A 17,568-nucleotide genomic window follows, 5' to 3' on the forward strand; every position below is an offset into this window, starting at 1 on the left:
TTTGGTGGTGCTCTCACTTCATCCTTAGTGCCTGTGTAACTGGTTGGGGAGGCTGGGCTGGCTTTGCTGGCTTTGCTTTCTCTCAAGTAGCTGCGCTGCCATCTCTGTGCCATAGAAATCGCTACCTGCCACAAAGCTCAGCTTACCTTTAGTCCTAGCAGTCGCTAACGTGAGTCAGAGCTGCTTAAGCTGTCCCCTAAAATATAATTCGTGGAGGTGGCAGCAGCAGGTGCAGCCCAGGCCCCCCTCTGCATCCTAGGAGACACTCCTGCTGCGCTTTTGTTCATCTTAGACTGTCAGGCAGATGCTGCTCTTTACCAGCTGCTGAGTTACTAACCTCTACTTCAGTGCAGCCCAGCGTGAGCCCCTCTGGGGGAGGGCAGGCTGGGTAACTTCTAGGGGAAATGGGTACAAGGGCACCATTTCATGACAGTAGAGGGCGGAGAGGAGGGAGCAGCCCTGCATATCAGGACACCACTTGCTCTCCTTCCAGTTACATAAGAATGGCCACACTGGGTCAGACCACTGGTCCATTTAATCCAATATCCTGTTGTCCAGCCATGGCCAATGCCAGATGCCTCGGAGTGAACGGGACAGGTAATCGTGACTTGATCCCTCCTGTCATCCAGTTTCAGCTAAGGACACCATTTCTACCCACTTGTTCTTCTGCCTGTCCCCCTCCCGACTATCGGAGGGTGGGGAAAGTGCGTGAATTGTGAATTACTTTTCTGTCCTCTCCTCTCACCAGCCAGGACCGAGAGGCGTGCGCATAAGCCGTGCACTTTCCTCTCGCTCCCTGGCAGGCAAACGAGCAGAAGAGCAAGTGGTATCTAAGCACACATGGCTGCTGCCCCTACCCCAAAATGGTGCCCTTGAACAGAAGCCAAACATCTTTTGGAGGGAACCATCGCAGGGGTTGGGCCTGAGGGACGGACAGGGACACACCTGCCCTTCAGGGAGTGGGGACATTGAAAACTTGAGTTAGTGACCATGGGCAGCATTGTAACTTCTCTAGTGCTAGTCTCCTGCAGTTCCCCTCAGTTGAGAATCAGGGAAGATGTGTCAGCTGGGAGGGAAGCGCCTTTACTCAGTCGATACCTCGTCACATGCGCACGGGGCTGGGGTAGGAACGAGAGCTGTCCCTTTGCATTTGTGTCTCAAGGGTGATGGGAAAAATGAGGCAACTGGCTCTGTTTGTCTAAACGGGTGAGGCAGCTCAGGGCTGTGGCCATCACCAGGCAGCTCAGTGCATCTGTAGTTCACCTGTCAAAACCAGCCTCAGCAGGTATGAACCAGAGATTGGTTCCTTGGCTACAGCACGGTCAGCTTTGGGACTGGGCCAGGTATGTAGGTGGAGTAGAGGGGCTGTTTAATTCATAAGCCAGAAGCAGTGAGTGTCTTGTTCAGAGAAGAAAGGCGTAAACTGAGCAGGGAGTGCCACTCTTTGCCCTTGGTATTAAACTCTGTACAGCTGAGTTAATACAGTATCTATAATAAGACCACACTTACCCGTCCCACTGCCTCTGCTCAGCCTTAAAGGGGATTTTTGTCATGTTAAATCCCAGCGTTTGTTAGGAAACCCCAAGACACTTGTTTACATTTACCAGGTATATTAGTGCAGGCCTATGAGGTTTTGCTGTGGTTTGTGAACTGCATTTGTGTACACAGGTCACATAGGGAATGGAAAAATTAACCGTAGCCTTTTATTGTGCTCATTTATTTGATGAGGGGAAAAAAACCACCCCTGCACTTTCTGTCCAAGGTGCTGAAATCTACTCTGGCATTCTTTTCAGTGACAAGGGACTAAAACTATCCCTTAACCCTTATGCCTCAGGGAGAAAGCCAATATGCTGTATGTGGTTTGACTCATGCTAAGGTGCTGGGCTTGGGGTGGGGGAGGGAGGGAGAATTGTTTGCAAACTGGTGAAGACCAATAGCGGCTGAGCTTCACTTGTTGTAGCTGCTGCAACATAAGTCATCAACCAGGAGCTAAGAAGATGCATCTGATTTTGGAAGAGGTTGGGGTGTTCAGGGCTCGAAGGAAGATGATCGGGTTTGCCTCCATCTCCAGGGATAGCTTCAGAACTGAAGGAAAGAAAAAAGACAAGTGGAGTCAGTGGTAAACTTTTCCGTACTCTTTTGGGAGGATTTATTGTTTGTACCATTGGTGCATAACCTGCTGGGGAGGGTGTACCAGGTGTGGTACTTCAGCTCATGCATCTTGCCATATGTTTTCAGTTCTGAAATCCCCTGAGTCGATCACCAGCTCCTCCAGAGAGCAGGCTCCAGCGCGCTAGGTGCTGTACGCTCACACAAGAGACTACTGCTCTGGAGAGTTGACTGTTTAAATTGACAAGGCAGACAACGAGGGGGAAAATTAATATCCCCATTTCACAGAGGGAGACTTGGGCTTCAGTAAGATGAAGCCACTTGCCTGAGCTTGCACTGTGGCCCACCGCTTAACAATCCTTGCTCTTAAAAAAGAATTGAATCAGAACAAATGTAGCATGTGGTTTTAAAGAGTGGAATAAGACAGGAGCAAATTAACCAGCTATGGGCATTTCAGCAGCCCTCTTCCACTGAGTCATCCAACAGCACCCCTCTTTTTCTCCATCCTTTCCCCTGACCGCTCCCTTCCCCCCACCTTCTGTAGCTGGGCTGCTGCCATTTTAAGTCATTGGGCTCCCTCTGTCTTGATCCCATCCCGAGAGAGGTTAGAAGCAGTTTCCTCTCCAGTAGCTCATTTAAGCCTTGAGTGCAGCCTTCCCATGGTTTGTAATAGTGGGAGTGGTACATTTTTTTTTAGGGGGGTTGTTATCCATATCTGGGATCTGAAAGCGACGGAAAGGTAATAGTCGTTCACTTGCAAAATGTTATTGGGTGAGCCCAGGACCTTGTAGAGGCGAGTGAGCTAATGTGTGATGACTTTACAGTCAGCATAGATGAGGCCAGGTGTGTTCGGCTCCATGCTGGCTAGTTATAGGTATTCCTCACTGGCACGGGGTGGTGTAACGTGTCTAGAAAACATGAAGCTGTCGAGGACAGGCCCTGATTGTAACATTATCAGCCTCACACAGGTTGGCTCTGAGGCTGTGATCTAACCCAGTGAGAACAACCCCTGAATGATGTGCTGCAGTAAGAAAAGACTGTCTTCGAGTCTGAATAGTGAGGGAAATTTGCATCAGATATACCTTAATAAATAGCAGACAAGTCTCCCATGGGAAGAACAAGCAGAAGCCCCTTCAGCTGAGGCTGTAAAAACTAAATGGAGCAGAATGTTGAAGGGGCACAATGCTGCTTTGTCTTTTGTGGTATTTAGGATGGAAAATTCCATTGCTCTGGAATGAAATGCATCGCCCTGGAAAGGATTCTTCCTAGAGTGGGTCTTCTAGCACCCATGATGTTGTCCGAGTGCACTGTTCCATGGGGCTTACACAGCACTTTATGTTAAACTAGGGCATTGAATTCTAGGGACTGAGCCAGAAAAGGACACTGTCTTCATTGTTCCTAAAAATTAGCATTTCCTGAAAGCTCCGAAAAGGTGAGGAAGAGAGCACGTCACCCAGTGCCCTGTTAGCAGGGGCCCAAAGCCTGGTTCAAGACCCATTATTTTCTAAATTATTCACCTGGACACTGCAGCACAACAGCAAGAGAATTGTGGTAGATGCAGTGTTCTCTGTAAACTGAGCACTTAGGCGACCACTCTGGCGAGATTTAGGTACTGCCCAGCTGATTAGCAGGGTGCCCACAGCCACCACCATGTATTTTTATTGGTGGTGCTCATCTGCTTATGCCTCAGTACACATAAAACTTATTCTGCCCATGGATGGAAAAAATTAGAGGGAACCCTGGGTAGGAAACCCCCTAAAGCCCAACCTCCATCTTTCAGTGTGGACCAGTCACTCCACCTGTGACTTCTTGGGAACTCTGGCCAGATCATAACCACCTCTTCCTCACTCTACTTGGTATCAGTCCCCCAGCTGTGCATGTCCATTCACTTGCCCTCTTACCCTGTAGCTGTTGCATCCAAGTCCACTTTGGGCTCCTATTCTATCTATCCGTTGGCCAAAGCAATCCGAGAACCTTCTTGTGCTGCGGGGTGAGTTCAGCAGTGCTCGGAGTTGGCTCCTCAGGGCAGAAGCAGGTTTCTCCGGCTGCTCCCAGCTGTTGTGCCCATAGGCAAGGCCTTTTCTTGGGGGTCTAATGGATTCTTTGTTCCAGGAAGCTAGAGGCTGTGAGTCATCACCTGGGGCTTCCTCGTTCGGCTCGTTCATTTCTGGGGACAGACCTGCACCTGCTTCTTCTGATGGGATCTTATCCTCCAGGCTATCCAGCAGGGTCTGAAATGTAGAGAGAGGCATCCGGGGAGATAACGTTACCCTAGAATTGTCCTAGGCAGTGGAATCTTAGAATCATGGAACCCTAGAACTGGAAGGGAGCATGAGAGGTCATTGAGTCCAGCCCCCCTGCCCTCACAGCAGGACCAAGCACCGGCTAGAGCATCCCTGACATCTGTCTAACTACAGTCATGAATCACAGTGCACACCTTCCCCGACTCCCTCAGCCAAGGTTGCATTGTTTTCTGACAGTGCTGCCCGCTGTCCTACCTTGAAGTCAGCAAGTTCAGCAGCTAAGGCCGAACTGGGCATGGGATGAGCTTTGAGTCTTCCTTGGGGCTTCATGGTGAACAGCAGCAGCAGCAGCAGGAACCGGAGAGTATTGGTAGCCACCAAGCCCATGCTGTAGTCCAAGTTTGTCTCCCGTCTCCAGTATTGAGCCCCCCTCTCGCTACAGGCTGTGATTGCGGCCCCTCCCTTTTTTATACAGGCAGAGTTGGAAGGAGTAATGCCCAAGGAATGAAGCCTGCCGCATTCTGTCACTTGCCCGAGATAAAGGATCTCAGACAGGAGCTGGCAGAAGATTCCCTTTTAAAGTTATCCGTTCCATGGCTCGCTGACGCTGGGGCGGCAAAGTTTCATCCACTCCAGCGGAACAACCGAGCGAGGGCCGCATTCCTGTTGATTTGTCTCAAGAGGTTTCACACTTCAAAGGTGTGAGAGAAGCACCAAAAAACATCCCCCCCCGCCCCCCGCCACCTTTATCTCTCAGCCATGCCGCCAGATTCTTGCTTCTTAACAACGGAAACAATGAGGCAAGTGTTGGACAACTGGCCCCCAAACCTTGAATGGGCAGATATGGGAAGGAGACTCCATGAAAGGAGGCAAGAAAGTTAAAGCGAATGACCTAGACATGTGGGACCAGATCATCAGTTGGTGTAAATCAGCAATTCCCAAACTATGGTCCAGTGGAACCCTGGTGTTTCATGAGCTACGGCAAAGTGTGCTGCATTGAAATTGAGTAATGACGGTCTCTTCCCCATTTGCAGGGAAAACAATACATTTGGGGATGGAATTTTCTCGATTTTAGAGTTTTCTTGAAATTACTTTACAGTAACCAATTTTTCTTAACATTGCTGCTTGTTAACAGGCAACAAGCGCTTACTTTAAGTCATCGCTTGTGTCTCTTAATAGCTTAGCAGATTTAGACCGGCAGTGAGTAACTTTTTTTGATAGAGGGCCAATTTAAACTATTGTCACTATCCCGAAGTCTTCGCGGGCTGCAGTAACATGAAAATAAATCAGGCGTTTTGTTCACCCCATCTGGCTCATCCATCACATTACATTTATTAAGTAAAAATGCTGATTTTATTTATGTTTTAATCTGTCCTCCCTGGTATATTTATTTTGTTAATGTCTGGTTTCATTATTATCTGTTAAAATGCATTTACCATACCATAATTTAATAAATATTATGAAATATTTTCCATTAGTAACATTCCTCGTAGTTAGCATGATGATGTAAAAAAGATGAAGTGTTCCACAGATAACACCATGAAGTCCAAGTGTTCCACAACTGGAAAAATTTGGGAGCCACTAGTGTAAATCAACATAGCTCTGTGGGGTTGGAGCTATGCAGGTTGTCCATTAATTCCTGCACCAGCTGAGAATCTGGCCCATATTCTTCTGTCCCATTCATTGAAGGTGCAGAGCTATGTAACACTCTTTTCAGCATGGTAGGGCTTCCTGCTCTCACTGCCAGCGGTCAGGAATTTCATTCAAGAATGAGGCTAGGAAGGAGGAGAGGGGTAGAGAAGGAGAGGAAACTTTTCAAAGGCACTTTTCAAAAAAGACTCCGCACCCTATTTAGGGCAAAAATTGCAGCACCAAAGTGAGGGAGATGTGTACAAGACCAGGGCAATTTGGTATTTCAGACTATCTTGTAGTGCAGGGATGAGCAAACTTTCTAGGTCGGGCCCCACTTTTCATCCCTGTAATTAGCAGGACCCCCGCTGGCTTTAGTCAGGCAGCTGCGACTCTTCGTTCCATCACTAGCACGTTCCCCTGACTTTATTAGTCCTTTTCCCCCGCCGGTGCCGAGTGGGAAGAAATATTTTTAAAGCGTTGATGTGTCTTCAGAGGTTTTGCTGGACTGGGTGAGAGGCAGCTCCAGCTTGGGCGGGATTTGTTGCTGGAAACAGGGTCGTTCTTCCTTTTCCTTTCCCTGCGGTGCCTCACGTAGAGTTGCTCTGGTGCGTGGTGTGGGTTTGCTACGGCTCCTGCCTGTCTCGCTGCTGTGATGGGTAGGGCAGGGCTGCTGATGAAATCACAGAATCATAGGGTTGGAAGGGACCTCAGGAGGTCATCTAGTCCAGCCCCCTGCTTCAAGCAGGATCAACCCCTACTAAGTCATCCCAGCCACGACCTTGTCCAGCTGGGACTTAAAAACGTCAAGGGATGGAGAATCCACAACCTGTCTAGGCAACGCATTCCAGTGCTTCACCACCCTGCTGGTGAAGTAGTTTTTCCTAATATCTAACCTACACCTTTCCCTCTTCAACTTCTGACCATTACTCCTTGTTCTGCCATCTGACACCACTGAGAACAGTTTCTCATCCTCCTTTTTAGAGCTCCCCTTCAGGAAGTTGAAGGCTGCTATTAAATCACCTCTAAGTCTTCTCTTCTGTAAACTAAGCAAGCCCAAATCCCTAAGCCTATGCTCATAGGTCTTGTGCTCACCTCTGAAAGAGCTCTGGGGTAGGCCTCATGTGGCATGTTGCTCCTTGAGGGCCCGCTCTTGTGCCCTTTGAAGACAACAGCTGACCAGCCAGCCAGGCCAATGTGAGGCAGGACCTAAACACAAGACATTCCTGCCAAGCGGTAAGGACACAACTTGCCCCGGGAGCTAGTGATACTCATGCCAGCTGCCTCGTGATTGCCCCAGAGAGAAGTCCCTGGAGCAAGAGCAATACCAGCGCCAGCTTCCCCTCAAGCAGACCAGGAGCAATCTTCTCTAGGGATGAAAAGGGAGTTTGCTCACCACTCACCACCACTGAGATTGCTAACAAGAGGGGTTCAAGGCCAGGCTGAGGAAGCAGGACAAGGGAATATCAAACCGTTTCAGAGGTTGTAATAGTTTGGGGCTGGGTTCCCCTACTCTATGCCTACAAATCAAATTCTACTCACCAGTGACACCCCACCCAGCAGATTGGGCAGTTTGTCATAACACAGCTGACCCTCTTCTGCCGGGAGTGCTTTCTGCAGCAGCAGCCAGGTAGTTCAGGTGACATTTGAATTATCCTCCTCATTGCCGGAATACAAACGTAATGTTCCATTGAGCTCAAGGCCCAGGCTGGCCAGCTGTCACACAGGTTGTCAGCAGACTCAGGCGGACGTTGCCCTTCAGCTACACTCCCTTCACAAGCTGAACTTTTGAAATGAAACTTCAGATTCTGTATCACATGATAACAATACCCCAAACTTCTCCCTCTGTCCTCGCCCCTGCAAAACACGTGACAGTTTCGCCACAGTGAGCCGGTCCAGTTTGATCCCAGCAGAAAAGAGTTAAAAAACTTTAAACCCAAATGCTCACATGTGGTGCAATGTGGGCAGGGCTAGGGAACCTAGACACTTTTGACGATGTAGGATCGGGTGACTCTATTTTGTTTGCATGAACAATCTCAGTCTTATGGGCAGTGTCTTTAACTAACATGCCCAGGACAAAATGGCCACCCAGCTCTTAAACTACATGTCCCAGAATGCCAGTGCCCTGGTGTCAAAGGTCACATGGTCCATCCAGGTATAAAAGTGCCCCCCTGTAGAACTCCATTTACAGGGGGTTTCTGCTACCAGGAAAATAGTGAGGGAAATGAAGTAACATTGCTCCAGCTGTCCCTGGTGAGCCTGTAATACAATCTATCACGTCATCAGCACACAATAAGGTACTTTCTTGCCAATTAATGCAGGGTTTGGATGGGGCTTCATGTGGCTGGTATCCTGTTTACTTTTCCCCGTAATAATGCCTTTGGTAATCAAAGCATCTCAATATGCACTGGTGTAAATCTCTCTCTTTCCTCCAATGTGGTTTCTGTCCAGTTTTGGACAATTTAATCCTTGCTGTGGACTTGGCTAGGTTTGTTGACATAGTGGTAGCTGGTAGCGACAATGGATTACCTATGGCAATGGAAAACCCCCCTTTTTGTCACTCTGGGGGGTATTTAGGCAGAGGAGGAAAGAGCACCCCAAAAGTTACTTGGGTAGCAGTGCAGCTGCTTTCATTTCTGAATACTTGAGTACAATCAAGATGTGGTGTGTGTAACTTTTACTCAAGTAGTTTTCCAGAGGGCCCCTGGTGACTTGTACTTAAGGACCCCCCCCCCCAGCAGCTGGACATTTACACAAGTAACTTTGGGGGTACTTCTTGTGCCTCTGTATTTAGGCTATGGTGTTCCAGTGCAATAGCTGTGCCGCCGTAGCGGCATCATGCATGCCGTAGCGCCCATGCCGTAGCGCCCATCATGCAGACTCAGCACTAGTTGTGTAAGAAGAGGCTCCTGTGCTTTGCAGCCGGATGATACGTGTGCGTTGTGCGTCTTGTGCAATGATCATTGTGTGTTTTGTGATGTGTTGCTCAGATAGGAAACCCACTGAGAACAGCAGCTCACTTCATCCAGGTCACGGGACAGGTCATGTGTGTACAGCCTCTGTTACTTCTGCCCTGTGTGGAGTTTGATCCTAGATGTGGAAATCAAACTCAGCAGCCCATTAGAAAAACCCCGTTACCTCTTGGAGAATTTATTGCTAAGGGTGTGCAGTGCCCCACCCATGGGACCGCTCAAGTCGTGGTACAAGAGAATGTTCAATTGGTGGGAAGAGCATGGAATAGAGCTATAGAGCAGACCTCTGTTCACTTCCTGGCCTGACCTCCTTTAGGACTAAGAAATACTCAGCAGAGGGAAAGCTGATACCTTTCCTCTGTGCAAATAGCGAGCCAGCCATGTCACTAGGGGTATTTCTACCCAGCAGCCAAGGGTGTGCTTCCCAAAACAGGTAGACAGATGCCCATGCTCTGCTCAAGTCAGCAGGCTAAAAATGGCAGTGCGGCTGCGGAGTGCTGGTGTCTTGGGGTAGCCACCTGACCCCCAAGTCCATACAGGAGTGACTAGCCGGAGCTCTTACCTCCACCGCAGCTATTTTTAGACACTGTGTAGCTGCCAGGTTGACACAACTGTGACATCGTTGGATTCTGTTTTGCAATCGTGTGCTTGTGCCAAATATTGTACAGAGCAAGCCAAGTGAGGTTTCCACTGAAAGCTTATGATTTGCTGATTCTGTTTGTGGTGCTCAGACCCATGTATCATTTTTGTATTTGAAGTTGTGAGCATTGGCAGTGGAATTGTATTTCAAACGTTTGCTTCTGAGAAACCTCAACAGGAGGTTTGACCAACCTGATGTGAAAGGGTTGTTGGTGAAGTGGAGTGCTTGAGGGACAACGGGCCTTCAGTGGTTTCGAGCCACATCTGAGGCACTTTTCTGTGACTAGTCAGTCAACACGTAGACCTAAAAAAGCACTGAGTCAGGCATGGACATGTGACTTGCTCATGTGACGAATTATATCTTGGGCATACCTATTTTCAAGTAGTGAGAATAGCGGAATTCCCTCCACATGAGCAAGGGTATAAGGTGGCCTCGGAGAGCTTCTCCATCTTTATCCTTTCTCCAGCTCATCACTTCAGGAGCATCTTTGCTATAAATCGAGCCCAAAAGGACTGGTGACCCCATCCTAACACAGGATGTATTCTAGAGATTTATAAAACAGATTAATCCACCTCTGCTTCAGGCTCACATCAGTTACTTTGCATTGATGTATGTAATTTAATTCCTTTAACGCTTTTACTCTCAACTGTTTGCATGCTTGTTTGTTTTCTTTCTTTGTTTCTTTTTTAATAAACCTTTAGATTTTAAGTTCTAATGGATTGGTCCAGCCTGCTCTTTCAGGCAAGATCTAAGGTATAAATTTACCTGGGAATGGGGCTGGTCCTTTGGGATTGGGAGAATCTGTTCAGATTAGGTGAGGTTGGTTTTCATCATCTCTCATTTGAGTAAGGAGCGGGACTGACTTTTGCACCAGAGACGCTGGAGTGTGTAAGGGGATTGCTTGTGTGACTTCTTGCAGGGTGGCTGCACTGAAGTTGTCTTTGTGACTGGTTTGGTGCCTTACAGTGGAGGACCCCCCAGTCATGGGTCAAAAGTAGCCCTGTTTTTAAGCAGTTCACCCTGACCTGACCCTCCTAGCAGTGCCCCACAAAACTACCTATATTACAACAACCTAAGAGAAAGGAACAGAATTCCCTTGCCCACAGCCCTTTGGAGCTATCACAAAATAACTGCTGCAGCTAGTCTTGGACTTTGTATGGACCAAGAACCCTGCTGTGGTGCTGTTACATTGTGTTACTGTGTCTGCTAGTCATGGCCTCGTCTTGGGGGTGATGTTACCAACAAGTACTGTCAGTGAGAAGAAGTAGCTCTTTCCAACTTGTACATCACATCCCTGTAGGGTTGTTGTTGAACTGGGGCTGTGTACTCTTGGGCAACATGTTACTGATCTTCCCCCTGGTGAGAGTCACTAAGACAAACACAGCTGGGGTAAACTGATGCAGGTCCCACAGCAGTCTTTGTGGTGATAGAAGCAGCAATATGTGTCAGTAACTCCTGGAGGACAGTAGGTAACATAATTCCTGCAGGTCTACCATACTGAAGGTGCGGGAAACCCTCACACTGAGAAGGGCTGAGAAGTGCAGCAGGAAGGCGAGAGCAAAGGAAACCTTTAATTTATGGCTGCTCTGTACCCTTTGGGCCACGGCCACCTTTAATCTCAGTGGAAGCAAGTGGAATTCTCAGGCAACTTGACTTGCCCCAGCATAACTGTCTCCTTCAGTGGGTTTACCCCTGTTTTACACTAGCATCTTTGAGATCATGGCTCAGCCGACTGCAGAGATCCCTATCTGCTTGGGTGAACACTCAGGAGATTGGCACAGTGGCCACAGCTAGGGTTTTTTTCCTATGGGTGGTGCACATTGACACATGCCTCAGTGCCCATAGAAAAAAAATTATTCCACACACTGATGGGGGAAAAATTGCTTCTGGGACAAATTAATTTCAGCACCAGTGCACAGACCGGTGCCTTGCTCTTCTGCCAGCCAGGCCTGGCTGTGGGGTGTGTTGTGAGGAAAAGATTCTGGACTTGAGATCTTCAGAAATTGTTGCTTAAAGTTAGGCACCCAGTGAAGTAACTTTATTTCCAACAGCACTTGGAATCCATCGCTTCTGTAGTCCTCAGTGTAAATTGCTAGGGGTTAGGCATTTTAGCAAATCAGGTTATGTTGGCCTATGGCTTGATTTAGGTACCTAAACATGGATGTTTAGGTGCCTAATTTTAGATGGCTATCTTTTTAAAAAGCTTGGTCTGTCTGTTTCAGATCACAGAGGTAAATCGGGAGTTAAGTCCATTGAAGTCAACAATTACATGAGTGTAAATGAAATCGGGATCAAGCCCACAGCATGCACATGGCAGTGATTAAGTGGAAAGGATGTCCCCTGAAGCTGAGAATGGTGAACAGAAACTGCCTCTGGATCATGGTAATCAAATCTTCAGAGCTCAGAAATCTCGTCCCTATATGCCAGAAACTCTGCAGCAGAATCTCTAATGCCTCTCCCCCGATATGGGAATGCTGCAAACACTAGAGGTGGACTGTGAATCTAAAAGCATCTGATAATAGATTTTTCCCTAGGTGCTTAGAGACTTCATTTTGTGTGTGCAATTAACCACCCTCCACAGGCTCCCAACTATTTTCCAAGATGACTCTGAGTGATTGAAAATCTCTGTCCCAGCTTCCCCAACCATGCTGCTTTTGAATCTCCACTCTGTGAGATTGTACCTCACCAAGAGCAGCGCACCTAATAAAATGTAAGCACTTGAATTCAGGAGAGTACAGGGGTTTTTAATGCAACAGACTGGGAAAAAAATTCAACATAAAAGACTAATGTGTTAGTTTTATTTAAACACGTTTTGGTGCTAAAGTAAGAAATGTTCTTATAAAACATCAAATAAATAAATAAATAAATAAAAATAAATAGGAATAACTTTTCGCATGGAAGAGTTTAGGAAGCACATGTAAAGCATCCTGGGAGAAATCAGCACGGTAACACAGGCTTCAGAGCACTGGAGAGTCCCTTTAATTCTTCCTGGAACCTGCAAATGAGTCATGAAAATTAGTTACGGCCTTGAATGCACTTTGTTCTGTCTTTTAGTCTTTGCCACCCTCATTCTCATCCTAGTGCTAGGTTTTGAAAATGAAATCTCCAAGCTGTGTTCTTCATTAACAGACGGAAGGTGGTTTTATTGGGTGACCTTTGACAAGCCACTTCCCTGGCTATACCTCAGTTTTCCCATGGGCCTAGAACAAGACCTCACACTCTAGTGTAAGAACAACAAAAAGTCTTGTGGCGCCTTATAGACCAACAGATATTTTGGAGCATAAACTTTCATGGGCAAAGACTCGCTTCATCAGCTTATCCTCCAGAATATCTGTTAGTCTATAGGGTGCCACAAGACTTTTTGTTGCTCTCAAAGCTACAGACTAACACGGCTACCTCTCTGATATCTGACTCTAGTGTAAAGCACTTTGAGATCTATGGATGAAAATCACTATATAAAAGCTGAGCAATTTTGTTAAATCCCGGGTTAAGTAAATTGTCTGGGGAAAGGGTGGGTTAGAAAAAGACACCTCTCCATGTGATGTCAGAAATCATTACCAGGGATGCTTTTAAAGGACACTGCCAGATTAAAAATTATAACTAGGCTTGGAAGAATGAGATTTTTATCAGTAAATGTCAGTGGATATCAATTTCACTGTACACACAAATGAAAAAATATACAGCTGTGGGTTAATTGAAATTTACAGCTAAGCAAGCTATGATGCTGCTTGAGAACATAGGGCAGTTTGATTTAAGGATATGGACTTGCTATGTTTGGTTGTGTGATATTGACAGCTTATGTTCCTGAATGTTCTCAGACTCTGAATCTTGACATCTGCTGTCATAAATAATTGTCTGCGCCCCGGCTAGTTTCCTCCCACTGAAAAATCAAAGGTTAAAAATGCTTAAAAATAAACATTGATGTTATCAGTTGGAATTCTTTAAAAAGATCCAATTCTCCCAATCCTAGCTATCACAAAATAAACTTTCCAAAAACTTGTAACAATCACCTAAGATTATTAAAATAGCGGCTGGAGCCTCAGCTGGTGCGAATCAGCATAGCTCCAATGAGTCAATGAGCACCGTTTACACCAGCTGAAGATCTGGTGCTGAAATCAGAGGCAACGTCCACCGGAGTGTTTCATTCCGATAGCATATTGGCGTTTTCCTGTACCAGCAAAATCCTCCGAACATGGACGCAGCTATAGCAGCAAAGCTGGGCTTTTGCAGGCATCATTTATTCCAACCTGGCGCCCATTGCTATATCCACAAAAGTGCTCCTTTGCTGAGATAACTGCATCTATAGCAGGGAGGGTTGCTGGTCGCATATCCCACCTCCCCAGACCATGAGCGACACAGCCATGCCAGTCAAAGACTAGCACAGCTATCACCTCAATTACTCCTCTGCCTCTCTGCAGCTGAGTTTACTCTTTGTACTTTTCTCAGCCGGGTTAATGAAAACAGACCTAGACTAATGCTGCAATGATGGGTTTGCAGTCACCACTGGCTGCAGTGATGCAGTATTTATATCCAAACAAAACGCTATATATGTGGAGAGTCTTCTGAATTAATGAAAGGCTGAATCTCCCTAATCCAGCACTCTTGAGACGTGACCAGTGCCGAATGAGAGAATTTGCCAGATCACGGGAGGTCAATGTTGTCTAGCAGGATTACCAACATGTCCACGGCTTACTGGGCTCTTAGAAGACGTTTAGGAATAAATTAGACCTAAATAACAGCACAGAACACTGAGAGCCTCTAAACAAACTTTATGAGACCATGGGAAAACTTGGCCACACCCATGATAAGTGATTGTCTGGCTAACTAAAATCAGATTACAGATGTTGCTGGATGAGACAGTGCCAAATTAGAGAGGTTCAACCTGTACAAAATTTTAATTTTAAATATTTTCCTCTTAAGCAGAAGCCAAATGTGAGGTACATCATTTCTTTAAAAGCAGGGCATCCTAGCCTCAGAAGCATCTCTTCGTGCAGAATTTAACGCTGTGCCTATCACTTTGGTGTCCAGTGTTCCTAGTAAACTGAGCTCTTGTGCAGCTACCCAGGAGAGATTCAAATGCTGCCCAGCAGATTAGTAGCATGCCTGAAGCCAACCACAGCAGGCAGGAGGTGTTTCTGTTGTTGGTACACCTCCACACATACTGTGGTGCACATAACAAATTTATTCTGCCCCTGCATGGAAAAACAGGGGGGAACATTTGCCATTTCCCTATGCTATTAATACTGTTATTTAAATCAATGCATACAGGGGCACTCATTTGTATGGTGATTTGCAAAAACAGGCTTCAGTCCCACACTTGACCCCTTGTGCCCATGCAGTTCCCAGCTGGATGGATCCAGGGGCAGGATCTGAGCCATAGACTTGTAGGTCTTTTCTGCACAGAGGGGGCAGTTTCAAGAAGGTGAGACCGAGTTTGGCAGGACACCGTTCTGGAGAAAGAGGGTGGAGTGGGTTTCAGCCATGGGTTTGGAGACGGGAGCCTGGGGTAGATGGTAAAAGGCCCAAAGATGAGAGTGTGGGACAGGTGGGAAGAGAGGTTGAGACGAAAGGAGTGAGATGTGCAGTGAGCAGGAGGGAGAGGAGTGGGAACGAGAAGAACACAGGCCGTGACCAGACAGGGCCGTCCATCGGGTGTTCTTAGCCTGTCAACTCCTTACAGGGATCGCCTGTTTGCTCAGTGTTCCTACAGCCTCTCCCTCAGTGGGGTGCTGCTCTGTGGCCAGGGCTCCTAGGTGTTACAGCAACACAAATCAATAAGAATGGTGCCTCTGGAGGGAGCTGGGTTAGGAGGGACTCACCGTTGCAGCCCATTCCGCTCAGAGAGCCGATCCTGTCGATTCTCCTCCCAAAGCAGCCCGATTCTCTCATCATCTTGGGAGCTTGCAGCCCCCTCAGTCGCTTGAGGAAGGGGTCTCTATAGGACAGAGGGGCACCTGGGGCTAGCCTGGGCTCAGGCTGCGGGTCGCTGCTCTCATCAAAGAGTTCAGGGGGAATCTCTTCCTGAGTGTCCGGCACCTGCTGGTCAGGGTTGGGCTCCAGGGCTTCCATCAGGGAGAACTTGTCCTCCAGCCTCTCCAACAGAGCCTGCAAGAGAAGGGCACAGGCTGAAAATCCCATCCCAGTGGAATTCCCCCCACTTTCCCTCCTACCCACTCAGTCTGCGCCTGTGCCATTAGCAACCACCCCTCGCTCACCCAGCCTGGGAGAGTCACCTCTGTCCTCTTTGTCCAACCTGAAATCTAGCAGTTTGCTTTTGCCTGTTTTGTTAGGGGCAGTTGTTCTAATACTTTTAAGGAGCTTGTTCTTTAAGGGTTTGGTCCTGCACAGGTCTGCTCACGCTAGTCCCAGTCCAGCAGAGCTCCTAAGCATCTGCTGAACTATAAGCAAATGTACAATCCTGTTGAAGTCACTGGGGTCCTTCTTCATGCATGTCCAAGCCTGAATGCTAGCAGCTATGACAGTGGATGCTATAAATTCCTCAGGTGCCTAATTTCCCAGCTGTGGGGGTTTTTTGGAGGGAGTCTGGCTGTGTGACCAAACAGTGCTTTAAGAAAATGAAAAAGTTCCCACCCACCAGCCTTCTTTCCTGCCCACACCAACTCAGGTTTGTTCCTAATGTTTTCCGAATGTGAATGTGTACGTTTGTCTCCTGCTCCAGTGCCACCGGCATCTTCTGCTTCTCATTAGTGAGAGATCTTATGAGGGACCTCACCTCAAAAGATGTTGTCTCCTCTTCTAAAGCTACATAGATCCCTTTAGAATTATCTCGAGAGGAAGGGCCCTCCGTTCTACTCAAGCATTAAGAAAAGGCAGCTTCCGTCTTGAAGAGGCAGAGTTTCCACAGCCTCAGGACCTTTTTTATCCCTGGTTATCATGAAATACATTTGAGGGCCCAACAAGGGGATACCCGAGCTTTACAAGGTCAGTGCTCTAACCACTGAGCTATTCTTCCTCAAGACAATAATAGAACCGGAAGGGACCTCAAGAGGTCATCGAGTCCAGTCTCCTGCTCTTGCAGCAGTACCAAGCACCATCTAGTCTACATCATCCCTGACAGACATTTATCTAACCTGCCCCTAGGTACTTGAAAGATGATAATCCCTGCAACTACCAAGGGTCATCGGATGAACCACAAGCTGAAGGCATCAGTCCCTCCAGGCTTCTGGGTTCTCCAAAGTGCCCTCCACCCCAACCCCTCCTCACATGGTTTGGAATTGACTGTGCAAACCATGTTAAGTTGGCTGGGTCACCTTTTCCCCTGTGAGTCCTTGCTAGCTACACTTCTGCCCTGGAGAGAGGCGGCGGCAGCACACCAAACTCTACTGAGACCTATGAAATCTATCAACTCAGAGCAGAGAGTCCCTCACCTGCATGCTGGCCAGTTCTCTGGCCGGGCTGAGGCCAGCAACGGGGATGGTTCTGCTGGACTGGAAGTGGATGAGCAGCAGCAAGAGGAACCCGCAGGCAAATGAACCTTTAGCGTCCATCCCTCTGGATCGGGTCAGTCTATGTAAAAGTTCAGGCTTCTTCAGAGATGTCCCTTCAGGTCTCTCTCTTCCTTGTCCTGTTTTCTCCCTCCCCTGGCTGGTCTTTTATACCCTTTGGGTGTGATCCCTGCTTCCTATGTTATCAGTGGATTTATCTGGGGCACATTCCAGTCCCATGGCAGGCACGCAGCTCCGTCAGGAGAAGATTCCCTTTCTTAGCTGTCATTAGGAGGCAGCTGTTGCCACAGAGGAATGTAAGTCACAAGCCAGTGATTTCATGTCACCTCCCCCCTTCCCCTCCGCCTCAATACCAGGAGCAGAGATTACATAGTCCACTTGGAAATTCTTAGCGATTTTGTTATAAGAGACCCTCGTGGTCAGATTCCCAGAAATGGGGGGAAACAACCCTCAAACAACTCCAAAGTCCCCATCATTGGGAGGGGACATCAGCTCGTCCAGGGAAAGGA

At 47.6% G+C, this 17,568-nt stretch overlaps 3 protein-coding genes across 3 annotated transcripts in view; 1 reads left to right on the plus strand and 2 right to left on the minus strand.

Moving 5' to 3' along the window:
- The window catches only part of CLCN6 (chloride voltage-gated channel 6), a 38,740-nt gene extending 26,561 nt beyond the window's left edge, over positions 1-12,179 (plus strand). Inside the window, exon 24 of the mRNA XM_075018058.1 lies at positions 11,816-12,179. The gene's annotated coding sequence lies outside the window, so the exon portion shown is untranslated. The remainder of the gene's footprint in view (positions 1-11,815) is intronic.
- On the minus strand, positions 306-5,774 carry LOC142000930 (natriuretic peptides A-like). Its single transcript, XM_074975631.1, has 3 exons — positions 4,608-5,774; positions 4,011-4,340; positions 306-2,085 (listed from the first exon to the last, which is right to left on the minus strand). The coding sequence occupies exons 1-3, from the start codon at positions 4,737-4,739 to the stop codon at positions 2,080-2,082; spliced, it is 468 nt and encodes a 155-aa protein (XP_074831732.1). The 5' UTR covers positions 4,740-5,774; the 3' UTR covers positions 306-2,079.
- A 137-nt stretch (positions 12,180-12,316) lies between the features above and the next one.
- Positions 12,317-17,177, minus strand: LOC142025582 (natriuretic peptides A-like). The gene is made up of 3 exons (XM_075018059.1): positions 16,982-17,177; positions 15,413-15,698; positions 12,317-12,588 (listed from the first exon to the last, which is right to left on the minus strand). Exons 1-3 carry the CDS (start codon positions 17,099-17,101, stop codon positions 12,572-12,574), a joined length of 423 nt encoding a protein of 140 aa, XP_074874160.1. The 5' UTR covers positions 17,102-17,177; the 3' UTR covers positions 12,317-12,571.
- Positions 17,178-17,568: the final 391 nt, after the last annotated feature.

The sequence above is a fragment of the Carettochelys insculpta genome, chromosome 23, assembly GCF_033958435.1.
Source record: "Carettochelys insculpta isolate YL-2023 chromosome 23, ASM3395843v1, whole genome shotgun sequence".
NCBI lineage: Eukaryota > Metazoa > Chordata > Testudines > Carettochelyidae > Carettochelys > Carettochelys insculpta.

Bases quoted from the DNA above. Each gene is read 5' to 3' on its own strand.
- LOC142000930 (XM_074975631.1), bottom strand. From the start codon at position 4,739: ATGGGCTTGGTGGCTACCAATACTCTCCGGTTCCTGCTGCTGCTGCTG. The intron at 4,341-4,607 runs GTAGGACAGCGG...TCTACATTTCAG, and splicing joins CTGAACTTGCTGACTTCAAG to ACCCTGCTGGATAGCCTGGA.
- LOC142025582 (XM_075018059.1), bottom strand. From the start codon at position 17,101: ATGGACGCTAAAGGTTCATTTGCCTGCGGGTTCCTCTTGCTGCTGCTC. The intron at 15,699-16,981 runs GTGAGGGACTCT...CTTCTCTTGCAG, and splicing joins GAGAACTGGCCAGCATGCAG to GCTCTGTTGGAGAGGCTGGA.